Source organism: Labrus mixtus, chromosome 7 (genome assembly GCF_963584025.1).
Source record: "Labrus mixtus chromosome 7, fLabMix1.1, whole genome shotgun sequence".
Classification (NCBI taxonomy): Eukaryota; Metazoa; Chordata; class Actinopteri; order Labriformes; family Labridae; genus Labrus; species Labrus mixtus.
Genome location: NC_083618.1, coordinates 23,536,391 through 23,555,847, shown reverse-complemented (window position 1 = coordinate 23,555,847; position 19,457 = coordinate 23,536,391). Strand labels below are relative to the sequence as shown.

Genomic DNA, 19,457 nt, shown 5'->3' with positions numbered 1-19,457 from the left:
TGGAGACCAACATATGTACAGTCAAAACACAGGCTAACAGGGACTCGAGTCAAACAGATGGGATAAGTTACACACAACTCATTTGAAGGCTGACTTAAAAGGACAAAAAGTTTGAGAATAAACAGATCACTCTGTATCCTCCAAACCAAATCTTTTAGGGCAAATGTGCCTGACTGAAGTAGGTTGACTAAAAGTTGTTGTTGACAGACGGTTCGGATTGTTGTTCTAGAGGATCTTTCAGGTAGGATGCAGTGTGCGCAGCGGGGTAGGGCGCAGATCGGGGAGGAGGGGGGGGCGCACACACACCACGCAAATTAACGGAGCAAGTTGCGAGGTGACCGAAACGAAAGTTGGGGAAATAGTTTGGGAAAGGAACCGACCTTTCTCCTGCTGAGGAGGAGGAGACGAGCAGCAGAGAAGAAGAGGGCGTGTGTTCATGAGATCCTCGGAGCACGACAGGATGTGGGAGGAGTTTAGTTCTCGTCCAGGAGCTGCAGCACTGTAACGAGTGCTTCACACATTTCTGCTGCTGTTTGAAACACATCTGGTACGCCCAAACTGTCCGACATGTCTTTACAAACTAGACCTCTCTCTCTCTCTCTCTCTCTCTCCGATGTCCCGGCAGGTCTGTAAACTAGAGCTCAGGAACGTGGGACACCGTTTGTTGTGATCTGATCCTCCCTCCCTATTGGACGTGCGGAGGTGACACCACAGAGCGCTGTTACAAGTTTTGACTTCTGCGCAGTGCACAATGACGGCAAGCGGGACCAGCACAGAAACACTCTTGCGCCGCGCAACATATAGACAATGAACGGGCTTGAGAGCGGGACTGCATCCTATCTGAAAGGCTCTAACAAAAATCATGCAATGCAAAAAAAAAACACATTTATTCTACCAGCATTTCTTGTAAAAGAAAAGTTCTGCTCAACGTAGTCTGCGTTTTTTTGCATTGTGCTCTGAAAACAAAAGGTCTCTCTCTCTCTGCAGGGATCCTTTCTGTAATGTTGTCAGACACATTTAGAATAACAATCTGAGCCCGTCAGGGACAGAGAGAAAGAAGTTTAAGTGGACATATGTTGGACTCTTGCCCTCAAAGAAAATGTTGGAGCCATGACAGCCGACTGGAGCTTCACTGGAGCACTTTAAAAAAGGACTCCATAAATATGTTACAAAGATTTAAAAATCACTTTTAAATAGCAGCAGCTTCAAGACTGCACACACTTTGAGTGTCAGGGTCGCTGTTGGGTCTAGTTCGTCCAGTTTCAGCTGCAGACAGAACTACGGCCTCTGCAGCCGCTGAATCATTGCCTGAAGCGTCTTCGGAGACGATGTGTGCACGTTAAGTGTGTGTTTGTGTGTGTGTTTACAGTAGGTGTGTACCTGAGTAGTAGGAATTCAGCAGGGATTTGCTCTGCAGCGTCTTGCTTCCCTGCACAGAGAAGGAGCACGGAGAGGGGGAGGCTGCGGAGGAGACAAGAGAGGTGAGAAGAAGGTGAGTGAGAGGACGAGGAAACACGGGAAGAGGAGGTGGAAAATGGGAGGGAAAAAGGACGCGGGAGGTGTGGGACAGGATTAAAGGGAAACGGGAGGAGGGTGGACGGTGAGATACGGGTGAAAATAACGGGAGGAAGATGAGGAAATATGGAGAGAGAGAATATTAAACAAAGTGAGGAGAGAGAGAGAGAGAGAGGAGAAGATGAAAGTACAAGAGATGAAATGAGGTACCACGCAGAGGAAGAAAAGTACAAGATGGAGGGGCGAGGGAGCAGAGGGGGGGGGGAGAGAGAGACACACACAGAGGTGGGCTTGGTCAGTAAACTTCTCTAAAACAAACCCAACAATCAATCACCAGAGGACACAATTAACAATGCAAACAAAGGCGGATCAATACTCCATATTCAACAGCACGAGGAACAATCCAATAACACTAATGGCATCAGCCATGCTGCACGTATTGAATTTTGAAACATAAAAAAGTTGTTCCGTCTGGACGAGCACACTCTGAAACGCGACATGCTCCCGATACATACCATAACATGATTTAACTTTTGCGTGCATGACGGACGATTAGTGCAAACAATGGGGCGAGCTAATGGTGCAGAAAAGTGCAAAAGTGACTAAATCTGAGTGTTTTCCAGTTGACATGTACGACACGATCAATACTCTCCAGTTTGGACACAGACACCGAGCTTTTAACGCCATCAATCAAACGGAGCTCGGTCGTTGGACTGGAAAGTAGCAGAGTTGCATTTATTGTCCGACTGACACAGTTCGCCGAGCGCCCCCTCGAGCGTTCGACGACCTCATAGGAAATACCTTCACTTATAAGAGAACAACATCGGTCGCTTCAGACAACGTCACACGACCTAGAAACGCTTTGTGAGGCCGCTCCGAGTGCTTAAGTTGAAAATCTTGAAAATCAACTTTTCAGAAAGGCGATGGTGACGTCACCGGGCGCTGTTTTCCAAATGTTTGATATTCCCCGCCTACAGATCGTGTCCTGTACCCACAATCCTCCTCGCTCCGTGTCTGATCGGGAAATAAACGATCTCAAATATAAAACATGCAGTAAAAAGTAACAGAGCAGTGTCGGTCACACAGCGGCCGTTGTTGACAGACTGTTGTCATGGAGACAGGACGCTAACGAGCGCACAGCCAGCGTTTTTTCCGTCAGAAAAGGTGGACACGGGGCCTTTAGACCAGTGGTTCTCAACTCACCACCAACTCCTCTCTGAAAAACCGCGACCCAAATTTCAAAGTTTATTCATCCAATCAGATTGACTTAATGGGAAATTGTGCATTTTTTTTTTCAGTTTGCAGCTTCCGTCGACTGTTCTGTACCTCAGACTCAGACGGTGCAAAACATCTGACAGAAGCGAGAAACTGAACAAAACTAACACATTTTAAAAAAAACTTGATCAAAAAAGTATTATTAAGATATGAGATCATTAAAAAAGAAAAAAATCTGACATTGATACCTGTGTGCTTTCCGTCACAAATAAAAAAATGTTTTTTTATTTCAGCGTCATACAGTAGAAGGAGAGTTTGCTCTGCTCTCTTGTCTCTCTCTCTAAAACAAGCTGGGAGGCACAATGTGAAAATAAATGGCAGCATAAAGGCCGACACAGACCTCATCCGGTGTTTATAATTTCACTAATGTCTTAAAAAGGGTGTGATGATAACGTCCTGATGTGAAAATTAACCGTGTAGAAGCCCCCCCCCCCCCCCCCCCAAAACATAATCCTCATTCAAATTCTGTTTGCTGGCACAATAGCTCAATTTCCCTCCAGCGCATCATTTCAATTTTTATCTTCGATGTCCTCTCTTTCCTCCACTCCCTCTCTGCTCCCCTCTGCTTAAAACCTCCAAACATATTTTCTCCTCCTCCACGATAAAATCCCCCTCGTCTCATGCGTGCAGGCGCCGTATGCTAATGCGCCGCGAAAAAGGAGCTCAACTTTAATACAGCGAGGAGTGTACCTGCATACCAACAGAAATCTGCTTTGACAGCAAAGTCCTGTGAAGATAACTGGTGACTGGGTGAGAATGCAATAACACACAAAGGTTATTTGCTCTGCGAGGGGGCCGGCCGCTGGAATTTTATTGGGTCCTCTACCTTGTGTCAGCATTTTTTCCGCTCTCATTAAGACCGATACTGGATCTGTGACCGTGTCTGTGTGCGTGTGTGTGTGGGTGTGGGTGTGGGTGTGTGTGTGTGTGTGTGTGTGTGTGTGTGCTTCTTTAGGCGATAACAGAGGACTTGAAAAAGAAAAGGAAAATGGCTTATGGGCCCGATTTTTTTTCAAACTAATTGTCATGAATCTTAAGAGGACAAACTAATCAGAGTGAACAAAGTGACAGATTTGATTTTTTTCCCCGTTGGAGCGCGACTCATTTTCAGCCCGGGAGTGTCGGGGCTCAGACCTGGAGAGGTATCACCTTCGCCTTCTTTTAAACGCTCTTTACTTGGATGTAGTTTGGATTATTTGGAAATAAGAGAGGTAGCTGTCTTCTTGATATAACTTGATGTAATGGTTATTTCAAAAGTTATGGATTGTTTTTTCCTCTGAGTCGACCTTGCCTTGGGCCAAGTCGAGTTTTTAGCATCTGAATCAGTTTGACTTTGATTTCAGGGATGTTTGATTTGAAGTTTGTAATTTCAAAAAGTTGCAGACATCCAATCTTGTTTAGACAACTTGATATGATGGATGGCAAAATTAATGTCTCATCCATTGTTCCTGAAAAGACACTGCTCTATCTCACTGGTATATACTGATTTTATGAGCGTACTCAAGCCCAGAGTGGCTAATCTGGAGAACCAGGAAAGTCCCTGTTAGGGCGGGCTGGTTGTACATCTGAGAGGGGCGATGCAGTGACAGTAAACGGACCATACAGGCTGCACTCACTAAAAAAAGGAAAGCCTTAGAAGCTGACGCGTCATCATGACGGAGTCTAATCTCCAAAAACTTTGCATTTATCTTTTCCTAAACTGTTAAATAATTACTCAAGTCTCTCCTGATTGCATACACAAGCAGTGCAAGTTGAAGAGGCCAGATGTGGAGTTGCCTCCTGCTGGCCAAAAGAGGGAATGCAGTTTTCAGGCACTTCTGTATGGGCTCCACTTTTCAGATCAAGGGGCAACGTCCACTTCTTAAAATCATAAAGTTGTAAAAATATTCAAAGGGCATTGGTTCTAGGTGGAAATAGGAAGTCAAAAAAGACCCAAATGTTTGATATTTATCGGTAAATCAACAACTGAGGCGAGATCAATGAAGCCTCGTCTCTTTTTGTGCAAACACCTGAAGGCAAAGAAAAATTAAATGTTTTAAATACAGAGCTTTTTGTACATCTGAGGCCCAGATAAAAGCGTTCTCCTGAGTGTTTCTGATGCAAAAACATTATGGCACATGAGAATCGCAGACGGTCAGTTAGAGGAAGAGTGCAGGCAATTACGGCTGGCATTAGTCTGGCTACTTAGTCCCTCTCCAGCACCCCTGGCTTTCAGCGGCCAAGCACTCCCAAAAGGCCAGCCTGACATTTTCAGGAGAAAAATGCCCTTCTGAGAGGCCCTGTCTAATTACCCCGGACACACAAACACACACACACACACACACACACACACACACACACACACACACACACACACACACACACACACTTTGAAAGAAAGAGATGGGAATCTGCACCCACATGGAAATGCAGTGAGACTTTTCTACGATGTGAAATACTGAACACAGAGAATGGTTAAAATGACATTAAAAAAGATGGAAGCAAGTGAAGCAGAGTGACATACTGCTGATCATGGTAAAAAAAAAAAAGAAAAAAAGAAGAGCATATGGAGAGCTTTGTTATAAATTAAGTTGTCCAGTGTCAGGAATAAATGAATCTGACAAAATGACTAATGGCCCAGACAAAGCATAACGTATTTTGGAGAGGAGACAATGGGGAGAGAAACATGACCAACATATCTATTTTTTAAAGGAAAGTGCAATATATTCTACAGATAAATAACACAGCCTACTCACTGATTATTTGGATGTTAGTACGAGTTTTTAGATCACGATCATTCTGTGTCATTTTACTTGCAATATGAAGCTACGAGCTAACTAAAGAGCGCTAACATTAGCACAACAACGCAGACCACGGGGGATTACAGCTCGAGAAAAGGACAATTTTGTCCGCCGATTGTGTTTAATGGTGCTTAATTATGGTACGTTCTAATTTATAACTCCTTGTGAATGAGAGTGTAGAGGGGTTTTGGAGATGTGTCTCTGCAGGAGATCGGAGGCTTCAGTATGGAGGAGGCGTGGCCAAACAGCAGTTTGTTTTGGTTTCATGCTGGTACTCAAGGGCGACACCTACTGGATCAAAAAGTTGCACATTCTTCCTTTAAGCTACGTCCTTTAAAGTCCAAAAGAGAGCCACAAGTGCTTCTGTAACGCTGAAACACAATGTGGATTTACAGACTGGTACACCAATATGACGCCGTCGTGGAATGAATGTACAAATATTTGAGGACGGCTGAGCTTAGTTACGGCACTCTTGTAAAAGAAAAGCTGTCTGAGTCATCATCACGGTTTATTATCATCGTTTCTGAAGGACAACTAAGGTGGATGATGCTCCCTGTAACTTTGCATATGAAGCGGGAAAATGGAATGATTAACTTCTGTTAAAAAACTTGGCGTTGACGTTTCACCACTAGTTATCACATAGGAACGCGTTTTCCTGCAAACCAAGAACACTTACTGAGGGACGAGTCGAGGATACTGGTTGATGATTGATTGATGTCTACAACAGCCAATAGCGATGTATTGGTAATTAAAAAAAAGACGAGAACAAACAGAGGGTTTCCCACTCACTGAATCCGTTGAGGTCCTGGTTGGAGGTGGAGAACGGGTCGTCTTTGTGCAGCGTGCTGACTTTAGTGGTGCTCTTATCAGCCGTGCTGACCGGCCCCATCTCCCTCTGCTGGGTGGAGCTGCTCGCCGTCTCCTTCTGCTTCTTGGCCAACTTCCTACAGTGGTACGAACACGCACACGCACACAAGGATACGCGTAAAGGCACATACACAAAGAAAAGGCAGAGGTTCACTTGTATTGCGCAATCTCAGACTTACAAACACTTACAAATCACAGAACAAGAAAAACACTGTTGGAGTGATGATGGATGGTGAAAATGACGAGCAGAATATTCATGAACCTTAACAAAAAGACAACGAGAAGATGAACGTTGACTTTCATGCACTGAGGGATCAAAGACACTTTTTTTTTTTTGCATCTTTTTGATGATGAGAAAAGTCCATCCTCTCCGTCTTCTGCCTGCTCCACTTTCCAGAAAATGTGTGCTCAAACAGGCCGTTTGGAGATTTTCCCTTCATGACATCACAAAGGGCAGTAGCCCCTCCCCCAGGTGGGTGACACTCCCACAGCTAGGTGTTTGTTCTGCCCTCTGAGTCTGCCTTCTCACCGTAAACAATAGGACATGGAGCGAGAAAGCCCAAGACCACCCAAGCCCTTCCAGAGAGGGGGCGTGGTCAGACACAGCTCATTTACATATTTAAAGGTACGGACACAGAAACATTCAGTAATTTATCAACAAAAACGAAGTATCGATGCCCTCTATTCAGTTCAGTTTACCCAGAGGTCAAGAAAGGAGGTATGACTCTGGGCTGGGCGAGGTTGATATTCAGTACTACATCATCATACTTGGGACTTTTTAATAATAAACATAGCTGTGTGTAACTGCTCCTTTAGTTGTGGTCACATCCTTAAGATTTATTTCCCTTCACTTTCCTCTTAACACGTCTTTTCTCCCATCTGTTAAGCCGTTTTGCGTCGGCTATTTCGAGTCCTACCTGAACGTCACTTTGGGTCCACAGAGACGCCAGATGGCAGAAATGACAGCGAGCCATTACAGCCTGACATTGGCTGCTTTATTCACCAGAGCCTGCAGAAGTAGCACCATAAAGCCGGTGTTGTCCTGCATGTCTTTACTCAAATGGAGGAGTCGGAGAGGTTTCCTGAACCTGAACATGCTGGAAGTGATAATTAATGAGGCTTGTTCTAAATGAGTGGGACTCTGTTGTTACCCTCATGCAGAAAGCACTCTGGCTATGACAAGTAGTTCTTCTGTAAATTAGATTGCACATCCTGCTCCACAAACAAGGAGTCCAGCTAGGACATGACCTCGACTTCATTTTCAAACTAGATACATCAGAAGAGACCCCTGTCTTTTTTTTTAGATTCATTTTTGGGCTTTTTGTGCCTTTATTTGAGAGATAGGACAGTGGATAGAGTCGGAAATCAGGGAGACAGAGTGGGGATTGTCATGCGGGAAAGGAGCCACAGGTCGGATTTGAACCTGGGCCGCCTGCTTAGAAGACTACAGCTTCCATACATTGGGCGCGCACACTAACCACTGCGTCACCAGTCGTTCCCCACTCTCTCTTTCCCTGATTTCTGACTCTATCCACTGTCCTATCTCTACATTAAAGGCAGAAAAAGCCAAAAGATAAATCTTTAAAAGTTTGTCTTTTCTTGGTGGGGTCGGCCTGCTTCTATGGCTACCCCCCTTCTCGGTCGGTGTGTTTGAAGCCCAGGAGGCCTTGTCTCGGCAGCAGAAGCCGGGCTCTAACCTTCAGTGAGGTGATCTGGCACTACTACCACCAGACGTCCCTGATGCCCAGCATCCACCATTGGACTGTGTCGTCCCTCAACCACCACCTTCCTCATTCATGCATGGCATGCTCCGACCTCCACCTCAGAGGCAAGGAACAGGAACGCCAGGAATACAGAGGAGAAATCCTTCCTGCATATAATCCCATCTCCCCACAGACAAAAATGTTTCAATCTTCCTGCGTTACATACAAACAACTTGTTAGTGTTGATCTCTTTTATCAAATAAAACTACAAAGTTAGAGGAGGACAATGAGATCTGCATTATGTCTTCTGAGACTGCTTCCTCTCGTGGTTATTGTAATTACTTTAAATTAAAATCACCTGTGTGCAAACAGCTCTCTCTCTCTCTCTCGTTTATTTCTCACAAATATTCCTCGGACCTTGTAGTAAAACATGAAGTATAACTTTTACAGAGGATTTTCCTTTTACATGCGACCTTCATTTTCCCACAGAGAGCAGGACTATATATCATGATCCACTTACAGACCGCAAGCGTGATGTAACTCTTGAGAATATGAATGCACTGAATGCTTTGGGGTTTATCTGAGGCCTGCAGGGAGATCCAAGGAGAGCCAGTAAGATGCAGAGGGCTTTTCCTTTTACTTTCAAAGTGAGCTCCTAAACGGCTTCTTATGATCATCAACTGAAACGTCCTCCAACTTCAGGATTCTTCAGATAACATGAGAGCCTAAGTGTTTGCAACAGGGATGCATTATGATAGTGTTGTAGTCAAGACCACATTAATGGAGACCAAGACATACCCGAGACCAGATTGCTCCGAGACTAGACCAAGAATCTTTAATCTTAAAGGAGATCTGTTATCCTCACTTTGACCATTCACGATGTCACTCTGGGTCACTTATTGAGCAGCCTTACGAGATGTGTAGCTAAAAAAAACCTCCCTATTAATCTGATACTGGCGTCAGTAAAACCCCTCATTTCAGCCTCGGCCTGAAACCCTTCATTTCAGCTACTGTCTCTTTAAGGCCTCGCCCTCTCCTCATACCCCACTTTCCTCTGATTGGCCAGCTCTCTTTGCAGTCGCAGGGGAAATTTGAGTGAGCTTTTTGGCTGGGCGTGTTCTTCAAAGAGCTGCTGGGGTGGGCGTGTCCTCCACCTTCTCCTGCTCCATGCTTTGCTCTGATAGGTCTGCAGAACCTGACCAAGTCTCGTGAAGTTCTCGTAAAGTCTCGTTCAAGGCAGTAGGAAACCACGTCCCGGGATTACACCAATAACTCAGGTAACCATGGTAACATCGTAACATCACATGTTTGTTTTTAAATATGGATCAGCAGAATAGATCTCCTTAAATACTTTTCAGTGTTGTGGATTTTTCTCTTAAAAATTCACATTTTGTTCATTCATCAGAGAGTCAACAGATTTGTTAAAACAGAAACGCTCGATGATGATCTGAGGATCCTGCTCCGCCCACCAGCTGTCAGCAAACAAGTGACCCATTAGCAGAGTGTCTCCATCATTACCATCAGCGCCTGCTGTGCTGTGCAAATGAACAACAGAAAATCAGCACTATGAAGTAGTTTGAACATTTCTCTGCAGCTGAGTCACAGAGAAATGATCTAAGACTTCTTCATATGAAGTCCAAAAGAAAAAAAGCCTCCAGAATCCTCCGACACGTTTTCCTCCTCAAAGTGTCTGACATCAAGTCACGAGTGGCGCTCAGTGGGTTGAGTGTGCGTGCGTACTTTGTGTGTACTTGTTTCAGTGAGCTCACACTTGACATCCTCGAAGGCTGTTTAGGAACTGCATGTTCACTGTTTTGGCCCGTGTGTGTGTGTGTGTGTGTGCGTGTGTGTGTGTGTGTGTGTGTGTTGTGCGGTTCTGTCGGTTCGCTGTGGCCGCTGAGTGGGTGTGTTTTCTCGCTGACCTATCACGAAGCCGCCTGTTTGTGTGTTCCTGGAAACGACTCACTCGGAGAGGCAAATTAAAAGAGCAAATATTAATTTCCTTTTGGAGCATTAATCACATCTTAACCGTGTCATGCTTTGCTCAACGAGTTTTTAAAGCTTTAATCAACTACTCGGGTGGAGATGGTGCTTTTAATTAACATGTGCTCGAATACAGAAGCAGCAGAAAGTATCTTAAAGGGTCTTTCTACTCAACTTATAACCCTACTGTGACGTTTTAGGGGGGGTTGTAAAGTTTTGTATTTGGACTCGTATTGCTTAGGTTGTTTAACCTCACTGGTTAAAAGTTTCAGATCAGATTCACAAACTGTTTTTGCCTCTGACACACTCAGACTGCTACACTTAAGTGTCTTTATTAAAGAACGTGATCCTTTTTAAAGAGGACGTATTATACTCCTTTTCCACCTTTTCAAACAGTCCCCTGTGGTCTAAATGAAACATCTGTGCTGTGCTTTGGTCAAAATATAACATGAATCAAGCACCAGAGGAGGTTTGTGACCCTGTATAAACCAGCTCTCTCAGAACGCTCCGTTTTGGTGTGTGTGTCTCTTTAAATGCAATGAGCCCCCCTGAGTTTTCCTGGTAGACATCACTCCTCTGTCGTGAGAATGAAAATGGTGGACCTGCTCAAAAGTTTTGTTCTAGTCTGGGGTTGGAGTCCATGGGTGGAGATATCAGTGGAGGGGAGGGGATTTTTTTTTTACCAGAATCCCTCTGTGACATCACAAGGAGAGAAAATTTGAAACGGAGCATTTTTCTCTGTGTTGTAAGACTTATGCAGACCACAAACAAAGGACTGGATGGGTTTATTTCACATGTTGTGGGTCAGTAGACACTCAGGTTACCCAAATATATGTTCAAAAACACCGTACAAGTGGATTTTTCAGAATATGTTCCCCTTTAAAGAGAAAGAGGTGATTGTGTTGTTCTGTCTAGAGCAACTAGACTCCATGAACAATATCATTCATTTTCAAATCCCAACTCGAAAGTTGCCGCTCTACCGCTGCCTTGGATCTGTGCGTTTAGTCGGCTTTAAGGTTTTACTTTGTTACCCTAGTAACCCAGAACTTCCACCAGACATGTGTGCATTGCTTGTCTGCTCCAATCGGTTACGGCTCCCTCAATCGTCAACACCCACAGGCTGCGTTCTCAGAGCACAGCCATTTCAGCAAACTAAAGCCAAAAAGAAGCTCATCTCAGCTGTCCTTAAAGAAGATTTCATGTCAGAAAGTTGTGTTTTCTTGCTCTGAGAAGTCACTGATCCCTCAGTTTAGAGCATCAGGTAGTGTTGGCACCTCAGAGAATTCTGTCAGGAATAAAAACTGATGAAGTCTCTGAATATTTTTGAAGTAAAACCAAAAATAATCTTTCCTGCACCTCCATTAATCTCACATCAAATGGAAACATAAAAACTGCCTCGGTTCGCCCTGGTCGTTCTCCCTGAACTGCACATGCTTAAAAAGTGCACCAGCACTAAACTTTGATTATTCTATATGATGAAAGCTCCTACAGAGACTGGGCTGTTAGCAATCTGCACAGTCCTGCATGTTTTATACCAGAGTAAAAATAACAATCTGCACTTGCTATCCAGATTTCCATCTACCATCTTGGTGTGACTGTGTATGTGCATGTGTGTCTTTTTGAGTGTTTGTGTGTAAATCTGTGCATTTGTAGAGCTCTCTGCGGGTCAGAAGGCAATAAGCGAGAGGTCAGATGTTGATGCAACATCTCCTTTTATCGCTATTATTCCTCTGGCTCAGAGAATACCGGCATAATATGTGTGAGAGACTGAGAGATATACGCAGAGATTAAAGCGTATGAATGTGTGTGTGTGTGTATGTGTGTGTGTTTCAGTGCCTGTGAGTGTGTCTGGGATCAGATGGTGAGCTCTATTTGCCCCTGAGTACTTAGGCAATTCAACCAGAAGACGGAAAATGAAATGAAATATCACAGAGAGATTATGAAGCCAGAGAAAGAGCAAAAGGTGCAAAGAGGAGAAATAATGAAGAGCTTACAAAACAGTCCAGAAATGAACAGAAAAAACAACCAGAGGAGCCGGAGGCAGAGAGAGAGAGAGAGAGAGAGAGAGGAAGGTGTAAAAGAGAGAGAGACGGGAAAGTGTAAGGAGGAGGAGGAATGTCCAGGCAACATTTCTACCACGATCATTTCCTTCCATCAACCCGAGATTCAACTTTTCTCCACTCCACACCAATTTACAGATGTCGGAACCTCAAAAAACCTTCAGTGTGATTCAAGCTTAGAGTGGCCTATTCCTGGAAATCTGACTGCACTTTGACAGAAAGTGGGCAAGAGCCGTCAAGAGGAGGAGGAGGAGGAGGAGGAGGAGGAGGTGAGCAAAGAAGGGAAAAGCCAGATAGATGAGATGAAGAGCTGCAGAGAGACAATGAAGAAGCAAAAGAAACAAGATGGCAAAAAGCTAGCGGCGTCTTGACCCCAAAGCCCCGCCTCCAAACTGTAAAGTGTAATATAAGTCAGACTTCAGGTATGCAATGTTGTTCAAGGGTTAGTGAGTCATGATTGCCGTTCCCATTTGCCGCTTGCCCTGCAATTTAATTGGACCGTTTGCATCATCGTTTGTCTTATTGCCATGCAGGATGTAGAAAGGGTTAGCATTCTGAAATAAGTCGTGCAGCTTCCAGGCGAGCAGAAGTTGTGCGTTGGAGTGTGTGTAACTTATTTAGCTGATCGTCGACTGCTTTCTCTTTTTTATGGCACAGAAGATAGACGAGTTGGGGGATGATGTCAGTGAAAACGGTAACACACTGCTAGATAACACGCTGCTAGTACAAGCTATGGCTAAATGCTAATATCATATGGTAGGCCTATATTTAGGTGCAAAGACATGGAAGATAATGAAGACGATGGCAAGGATGAAGAAATGGACTACTACTAGGACTAAGTGAGCATAGCTAGTAGAGTCAACCTGCAGGTTAGCAGCTGCTAGCTAGCAAGAGCAATGTGCAGTTTCTTAGACTGATTGTCATTCTTTTATCATTTCTCCTCCTAGCTAAATGTTTTGTAATTCCTTAAATGTGTTTGGTAGTGGTTCTAACTTGTATTTCAATAAGTGTTGTAGTCAAGACCACACTAACCGAGGCCAAGACATACCCGAGACCAGAGTGCACCGAGACCGAGACAAAACCAAAACATTTAGGCCTCGAGACCAGGTCAAGACCAAGACCAAGGCAGGGCAAGAGTGAGACCGAGACAAGACCAGGACCAAATTTATCACAGAGAAATAATCATCTCGTGTGCAGGGGGTGTGTCACTCACTCAGATATACCTCGAGCAGCAGCTATAAACAACGCCCTTGCACGGTTGCGGGGGCGAGGTGGGAGAATGGACACAAGACGTTTTGAAAAAGGGAGAAACAGCGGACGAAGGAGGAGACAGGAAGAGAACGAGAAAAAGAAGCAGACACATGCGTGTGACTCGTGATCAGATAAAGGCCTTTCTCTTCTCCTCCACCCTCCCTCTCTCTACACCTTCACCTATCTCACACTCATTCTGTTAATGGACTCGTTTAAATGACAAATTCCTTGCATATTGTAAGTGGCAATGAGCACGACATAATCCTCCTTTAATGAATGTCACAGCGGCAGTTCATTAAGCACTAAGGTTACCCCGCGGGGTGTCGACCGCCGCAAGAATCATGGACTACTTTGTGCCCCAGGCGACGTTAATTGCAGACCGTTTGATGCGTCGATAATGAGCGACGTGCGGTGGAGACGATGTTTTTTTTTAAGGGGGGGGGGGGGGGGGGGGGGGGGGCGATGATGGGTTTGAGAGACGACGTGATTACTGAGACAAACGAGATGGAAGAGAGCGCTGAAGCAGCGGCACTTATAGAGAAGAAGTCTTTATGAAATAAAACAGCTTTTTAATTGTTGCTCATTTGATGTATTAGGTGTCAGGAGCACTTGCAGGGTTCATTTCCCAAACTGTGGGTATCCATGGAGTCAAATCCATTACTGGAGTTTATCCCAGAGTTTTCATAAATCGTACAGCGGCCGAGGAGTTTTCCTTCTAATCACAGTCATGACCTGGAAAAATAGCCAATCAGTTGTGGTCTTGACTGGTCTTGATTTAAAATCTGGAGTCCGCCCAGTCTGAGACCGAGACAAGACCGAGCAAAAATGCTCTCAATTCCGAGACCTTCAAAAAGTGTTCTGGAGACCATGACCTATTTGGAGAACCACACCACCTCTAAGAGCACCATATTTTAGAACATAAGGGCAATGACGGCGCTGCGGTAGCTACAGCTATTCACTTCTAGAATAAAGGACAAAGAAAATACCGAGCGTGCTGATGCTGCTTCTTTCCTTGAAAGTGATGCATGCAGAGGGGATTGCATTTATTTGAGCCGAAGTCTGGAGAGTGAGCAGGGGCAACCTTCAGGCATCCAATCAAACAAGTGAAATGACATTTGTTTCTCTTGTCAAGGGAGCAACACGGCTCCCGTGTTAGGGTTAGAATGGCCTCTGCCAGGCGGCTGCAGCAGCTACAGCTCAAATATCCCGCAGCCGTCCCCAAGCGGCGTGCAGGCAGTCAGTCACTTCAGCGTGTCAGCGTTCGCTCCTGAGGAGGCTGCAGGCGGAGCCCAAACAAACTTTCATCTGCGTATCACAGGATTTAAAGGAGCACCCAGACAGGGAGCCAGAGATTGAGTGATATAGAGAGGTGAAGAGAGAGAGAGAGAGAGAGAGAGAGAGAGAGAGAGAGATAGAGAGAGAGAGGGGGAGAGGGAGGGAGAGGGAGACAGGGAGAGAGATGGGGGAGAGAGAGAGAGAGAGAGAGAGAGAGAGAGAGAGAGAGAGAGGGGTACAAACACACACTGCAGGAGTCTTGCACGACTTTAAATCCCTCTCTCATCTAACAGTAAACATCCTTGGGCTAGCTGTGTGAGTCTGTACACACGTGTGTGTGTGTGTGTGTGTGTGTGTGTGTGCGTGCAGCTGCTATTTTGTTGTTAGAACTGTGTGTGTAATGTGTGCATCCTCAAATCTTTAGAATAAACACGTTTGTTTTTTCAGCCCTTTCATAATTTTTGGATATTAACAGACTTTTGTTTTTCTATTTCTGTGGAGTTTCCCACAGAGTGACGCTGCACCTGTCACCATATAATACCTGTAACAATTCTTATATTACCTTCTATATTAATATAATATAATACAGAAGACCTAAGAGGACATCCAGACATTGGAATTAACTCTCCTTTCTTGTGATAATGAGTACGCTTCGCTTTGCTCGCATCCCAAGGAAAAGGGGCGGCTGTGGCTCAGTCGGTCGTCTCTCAACCCAAAGGTCAGATGTTCAATCCCCAGCTCCTGCTGCTACATGTACGATGTGTCCTTGGGCAAGACACTTAACCCCAATTTGCTCCTGCTGCTTCATCAGTAGTGTATAAATGTGTATGAATGGGTGAGTTAAAACTGATGGACTCTTTACACAGCAGCCTCTACCATCAGTGTGTGACCTGTGGTGTGAAAGAGCTTTGAGTAGTCAGAAGACTAGAAAAGAAACAAGCTCAAGTCCATTTATTTACCAAATGAACTTGTTTTCATGGCAAAAACTGGGACTGTTATTAAAAAAACAAGATAATTAAGTTGAGGTTCTTGAGGAAACCACAGAACGAAATGACCTAATTTACTTTCTTATCACGGAGAATCTGAGTGAAATATAATGTACAAATGTGAGTCCACTTAGGGCTTCTGTAGTATTTGACAGAAGCTTTTTGTTCAAAGTGTTTTTGTTTGTGATGCATTTTGAAAACGTCCCTTTGGCCTCTCCAAATTAAGCGTTTACCACATTTTTTCACACCAATAATAACTAATACAACTGTCAAAATAACAGGCAGGAGAGCCAAACAGGACCATCATTTTTAGTTGCGGTTATGCAGATATTTATTTTTTCCTTTCAAACGACACCTGTGAGTTAGTCTAAAGTCTGAAAACAGTCACTCCTTGTATAATACTCTGCAGGGTGTGTGAGTTGTGCGCTAGTGCAGGACTCTGACTCTTCACCTGAGGAGTGTGCATGTTTGTGTGCATGATGTGGACTTCATCTTCTGAATGGATTAGTAAGTACATGACTGCAGCGAGGGGCGGATTTGGAATGTGAGCCGGTACAGCGGCGTGTCTTCATTTTTTTCACACCATCACCAAAACAAATTAAACAGAGCGGTGAGGGAGGGAGAAGCAGCAGACCTGCAGTGACGGCTGCCATCTTTTCTAATTGTGTCTCTTTCTCTGCGTAAAGGAGTAATTTCTGCCGAGGTCAAACAGCCGGGGGGCGCCTGTTTTTAAGGAGAAGTGAGTGAGTGTGTGTGCGTGCGAGGACTGTTCCGCTCGGTTTTGGACTCGGCTGCGGATTTGGAGGAAAATTTTCAGATGCTTTGAAGACAGCGGGAGAAGCAGAGAAATCCTCTGCAGGGATTTGGAAGGGGAGCTCGGGGGCAGCAGTGTGTGTGTGTGTGTGCGTGTTTGTGCAGGTGTGTGCATTGTGTGTGTGTTTGATTGTGTGTGCCGGTACGTGCTTGTGCATGTATGAACAGACAGGTATAACAGCACCTCATTAGAACTGGTTAATAAGCTGGAAATGGCCACTTGGTTGAGAAGATAACAGTGAATTACACTGACCTTTTGGGGCGACACACTTCGAGAGTCAAATCGTGCAAACAATATAGATGGAGTCTCATTTTCACCAGCGAGATGCAGTTGAGCTACAAGTCCTGGGAACTTCCAGCCAGCTCATAAACCGCATGGACTCTCCAATGAAGAGCAGTGAATCTCTGATTAGGAACAAGTTCAATGTCACAGCTAAACTTCTGCAGAGGAACTTTAAGGAACATCGTCCTTCCCTACAGACGACTGAAAGGTTGCCCCTCACATGGTCATGCGCCAACACTGACACTATATGACACTGGCTGTTTAATTATGAAACTTCAGATTTTCCAACACCGGGGCAAACCAGTCGATCTTTGAGTGTTTTACGATTCGATGCACTCTATTCCCTTGGGGAAATTTCTCTTGGACTCCAGATTAGGCACCGTTAAGTCACTTTAGAGATCTGTGTGTCCTCCAGAGGCGCTACCGGCCAGACAGGACACTCCTTGGGGCCTCTTCCCCCCCTGAGGGCTGACACATTTAAAACATAGCAGTGGCTCAGAACGTGCAAACTTTACTATGACAGTCGGAAACCTCCCTAAAGGGGCCCCATCTGACAGTAATGTTGTTGCTCTAAGCGTTTCAATATTCCTGTGAAAACTTCAGTTAGTCACTTGTTGCCATGGTGATTATTTTTTAACATAATGGCAATGCATGCCGGTTGGAGGGGCCCCCAGTGAATTTTGCTTCGGGCCCCAACAGACTCTAGACTCGCCTCTGGTGTCATCACAGTGAGTTGTGAAAATGTAAACACATCTCCTGCACAGTGTTTATTTACATTTTACACACATGTGCGGTCAGTGGCCTTCTGCTTCAACATATGGCGACCTACGTAACCCTGGAGCATCACTTTGACACCTGCAAGGTAAAGTTAGTGATCGCTACAAAAGCGACTTAACTGTAAAATGACTTTTTTTGCTGAGAACAAATTTGCACATTTTATGATTTTTTTAACATGCAACAATTGCCAACTTTGCAAAACGTTTAGGATAAATACAAGAGTTTCAGTTAACTCAGTTATAAAGATGAAATCTATTTTTAGACATTGTGCCTGTATTGGATAGTGGAAGCTGAAAAGAGAGAGAGAGCGAGAGCACGGGATGACAGGCATCAAATGATTGCTGCTGGGAATCAAACCAGCGATTAGTGCATGGATGGCTGGAGCCCTCGGTGCATGCGGTGCCTGCTCCACCAACTGAGCTAAACCAGCGCCCCAGGTTCAACTAAGTTCTGATGGTTATAGGTAGTTATGCAACCGATGCAGCATTTTATGTAACTTGTGTGCATCAGTTATGTAACAGGCGTAGATAACGTTAGCTACAGGGGCTACATAGGCGAGGAATAGCATTCAATAGTTCTAAGTAACCAACAGATCAGTGCATGCTACGTTACAATGTTTTGATTACATTTGGTCGACGCTTTTGTCCAAAGCGACACAAGCGGGCATCCAGACAGGAGGGAACAAAGTTAATAAGTATGTCATTTTTTTCATCAGAATTAAACTTTGACTCGGTGCATTAAGCTTTACAGAAGTGATGCTGCAGCTTCATATTTTGAAGCATTGGGCCAATGACCAAGCTTAAAGGTTTTCAAGTTCTCAAGGATGGGAACGAGGAGAGTTAGTAGTCTTGAAGACATATTTCAGTGTATTTGTTCAGGGTAATTTCTTGGGCTTAAAGATGACTGACACACAGATCGGCCAATGAACAGGTTTTTTGCAAGCTGCACGAAGTGTGAGGACGTGTAGGCTTTAAAACTCAACAATGTAAATTCATTCATATTCCTTTTGAGCTCTGAGCTCATGTCCACCTGCCAAATCACATCCAGCGCCTGCAGGCTGCTGTTGTTGTTGGTGCCGTTTGTCTTCAGCAGATAAACCTGTCAACGTTTTTAACATGCAGTGCAAAATCATTCTTTTGGCTGTTAAAGTGAAAGCATGGCTGGAGGATCTTTTTTTTTTTGTTTGTTTTTTGTTCGTCATGAAATCAGGATATCTGGAGGGGGGGGGGGGGGGGTTCAAATATCTTTGGATGCACAAATCCTGCCGTCAAATTTCATTCTAACACGAGTCATACAGGATGCAAGAAAACAAGACACAACGTGAACAGAGATGTAACAGTGACAAAGGACAGAGGAGTGTCTGAGGAGTGAGTCGCTCCTGGTGAGAAATCTCTACTTACAGGTAATAAGAGTAGGAATAAGCATGTCTTCTGAAGCATGGTGAGGTGAGGGCCGATGATGACAACAGAGCAAAACCCAGAAGAAGGACAAACACATTGGATTAGTTCATGATCTGAATGAGAAAATTAATCATTTACTCCTTGATGTCTCAAACTGCACGATAACCTTTTCGCATATCTGCTGATTCACCCGTGCTGGTAACTACTCTGCGTGCTTGTCTCTTTGTGTGTCCTCATGTGAAATGTTTGACCCTCGCTTTTGCACGGGCTGAGCGGGCTGCCTCTCAATCTGACAGTTTCTACACATATCTATGTTCTTCAGTGATTCACATCAGGTGCCCAGAGTTAGTTTACTTCACAAATCGGCCTTCGGTTGGCCATCAGGACATCTCAGTCTCAGTATTTCTCGCAGCGTTTAGCTAAAAATACGGCTCTTCTTTAAATCAGCTGCGACTCGGTCAGTCGTCTGTCAACTAAATTAGAAGTAAT

General features: G+C 44.6%; 1 protein-coding gene across 7 annotated transcripts in view; it reads right to left on the bottom strand.

Moving 5' to 3' along the window:
• Positions 1-19,457, bottom strand: part of ptprt (protein tyrosine phosphatase receptor type T) — a 292,314-nt gene that overhangs the window by 69,714 nt on the left and 203,143 nt on the right. For 4 of the 7 annotated variants that reach the window (XM_061041736.1, XM_061041739.1, XM_061041740.1 and 1 more), the window contains 2 exons: positions 6,360-6,514; positions 1,381-1,461 (listed from right to left, as the gene is read on the bottom strand). In XM_061041736.1, the coding sequence (XP_060897719.1) occupies positions 1,381-1,461; positions 6,360-6,514 (236 nt within the window). Of the gene's footprint in view, positions 1-1,380; positions 1,462-6,359; positions 6,515-18,968; positions 18,999-19,457 lie in introns of all 7 variants that reach the window. The other 3 variants (XM_061041737.1, XM_061041742.1, XM_061041738.1) reach the window with 2 other exon arrangements.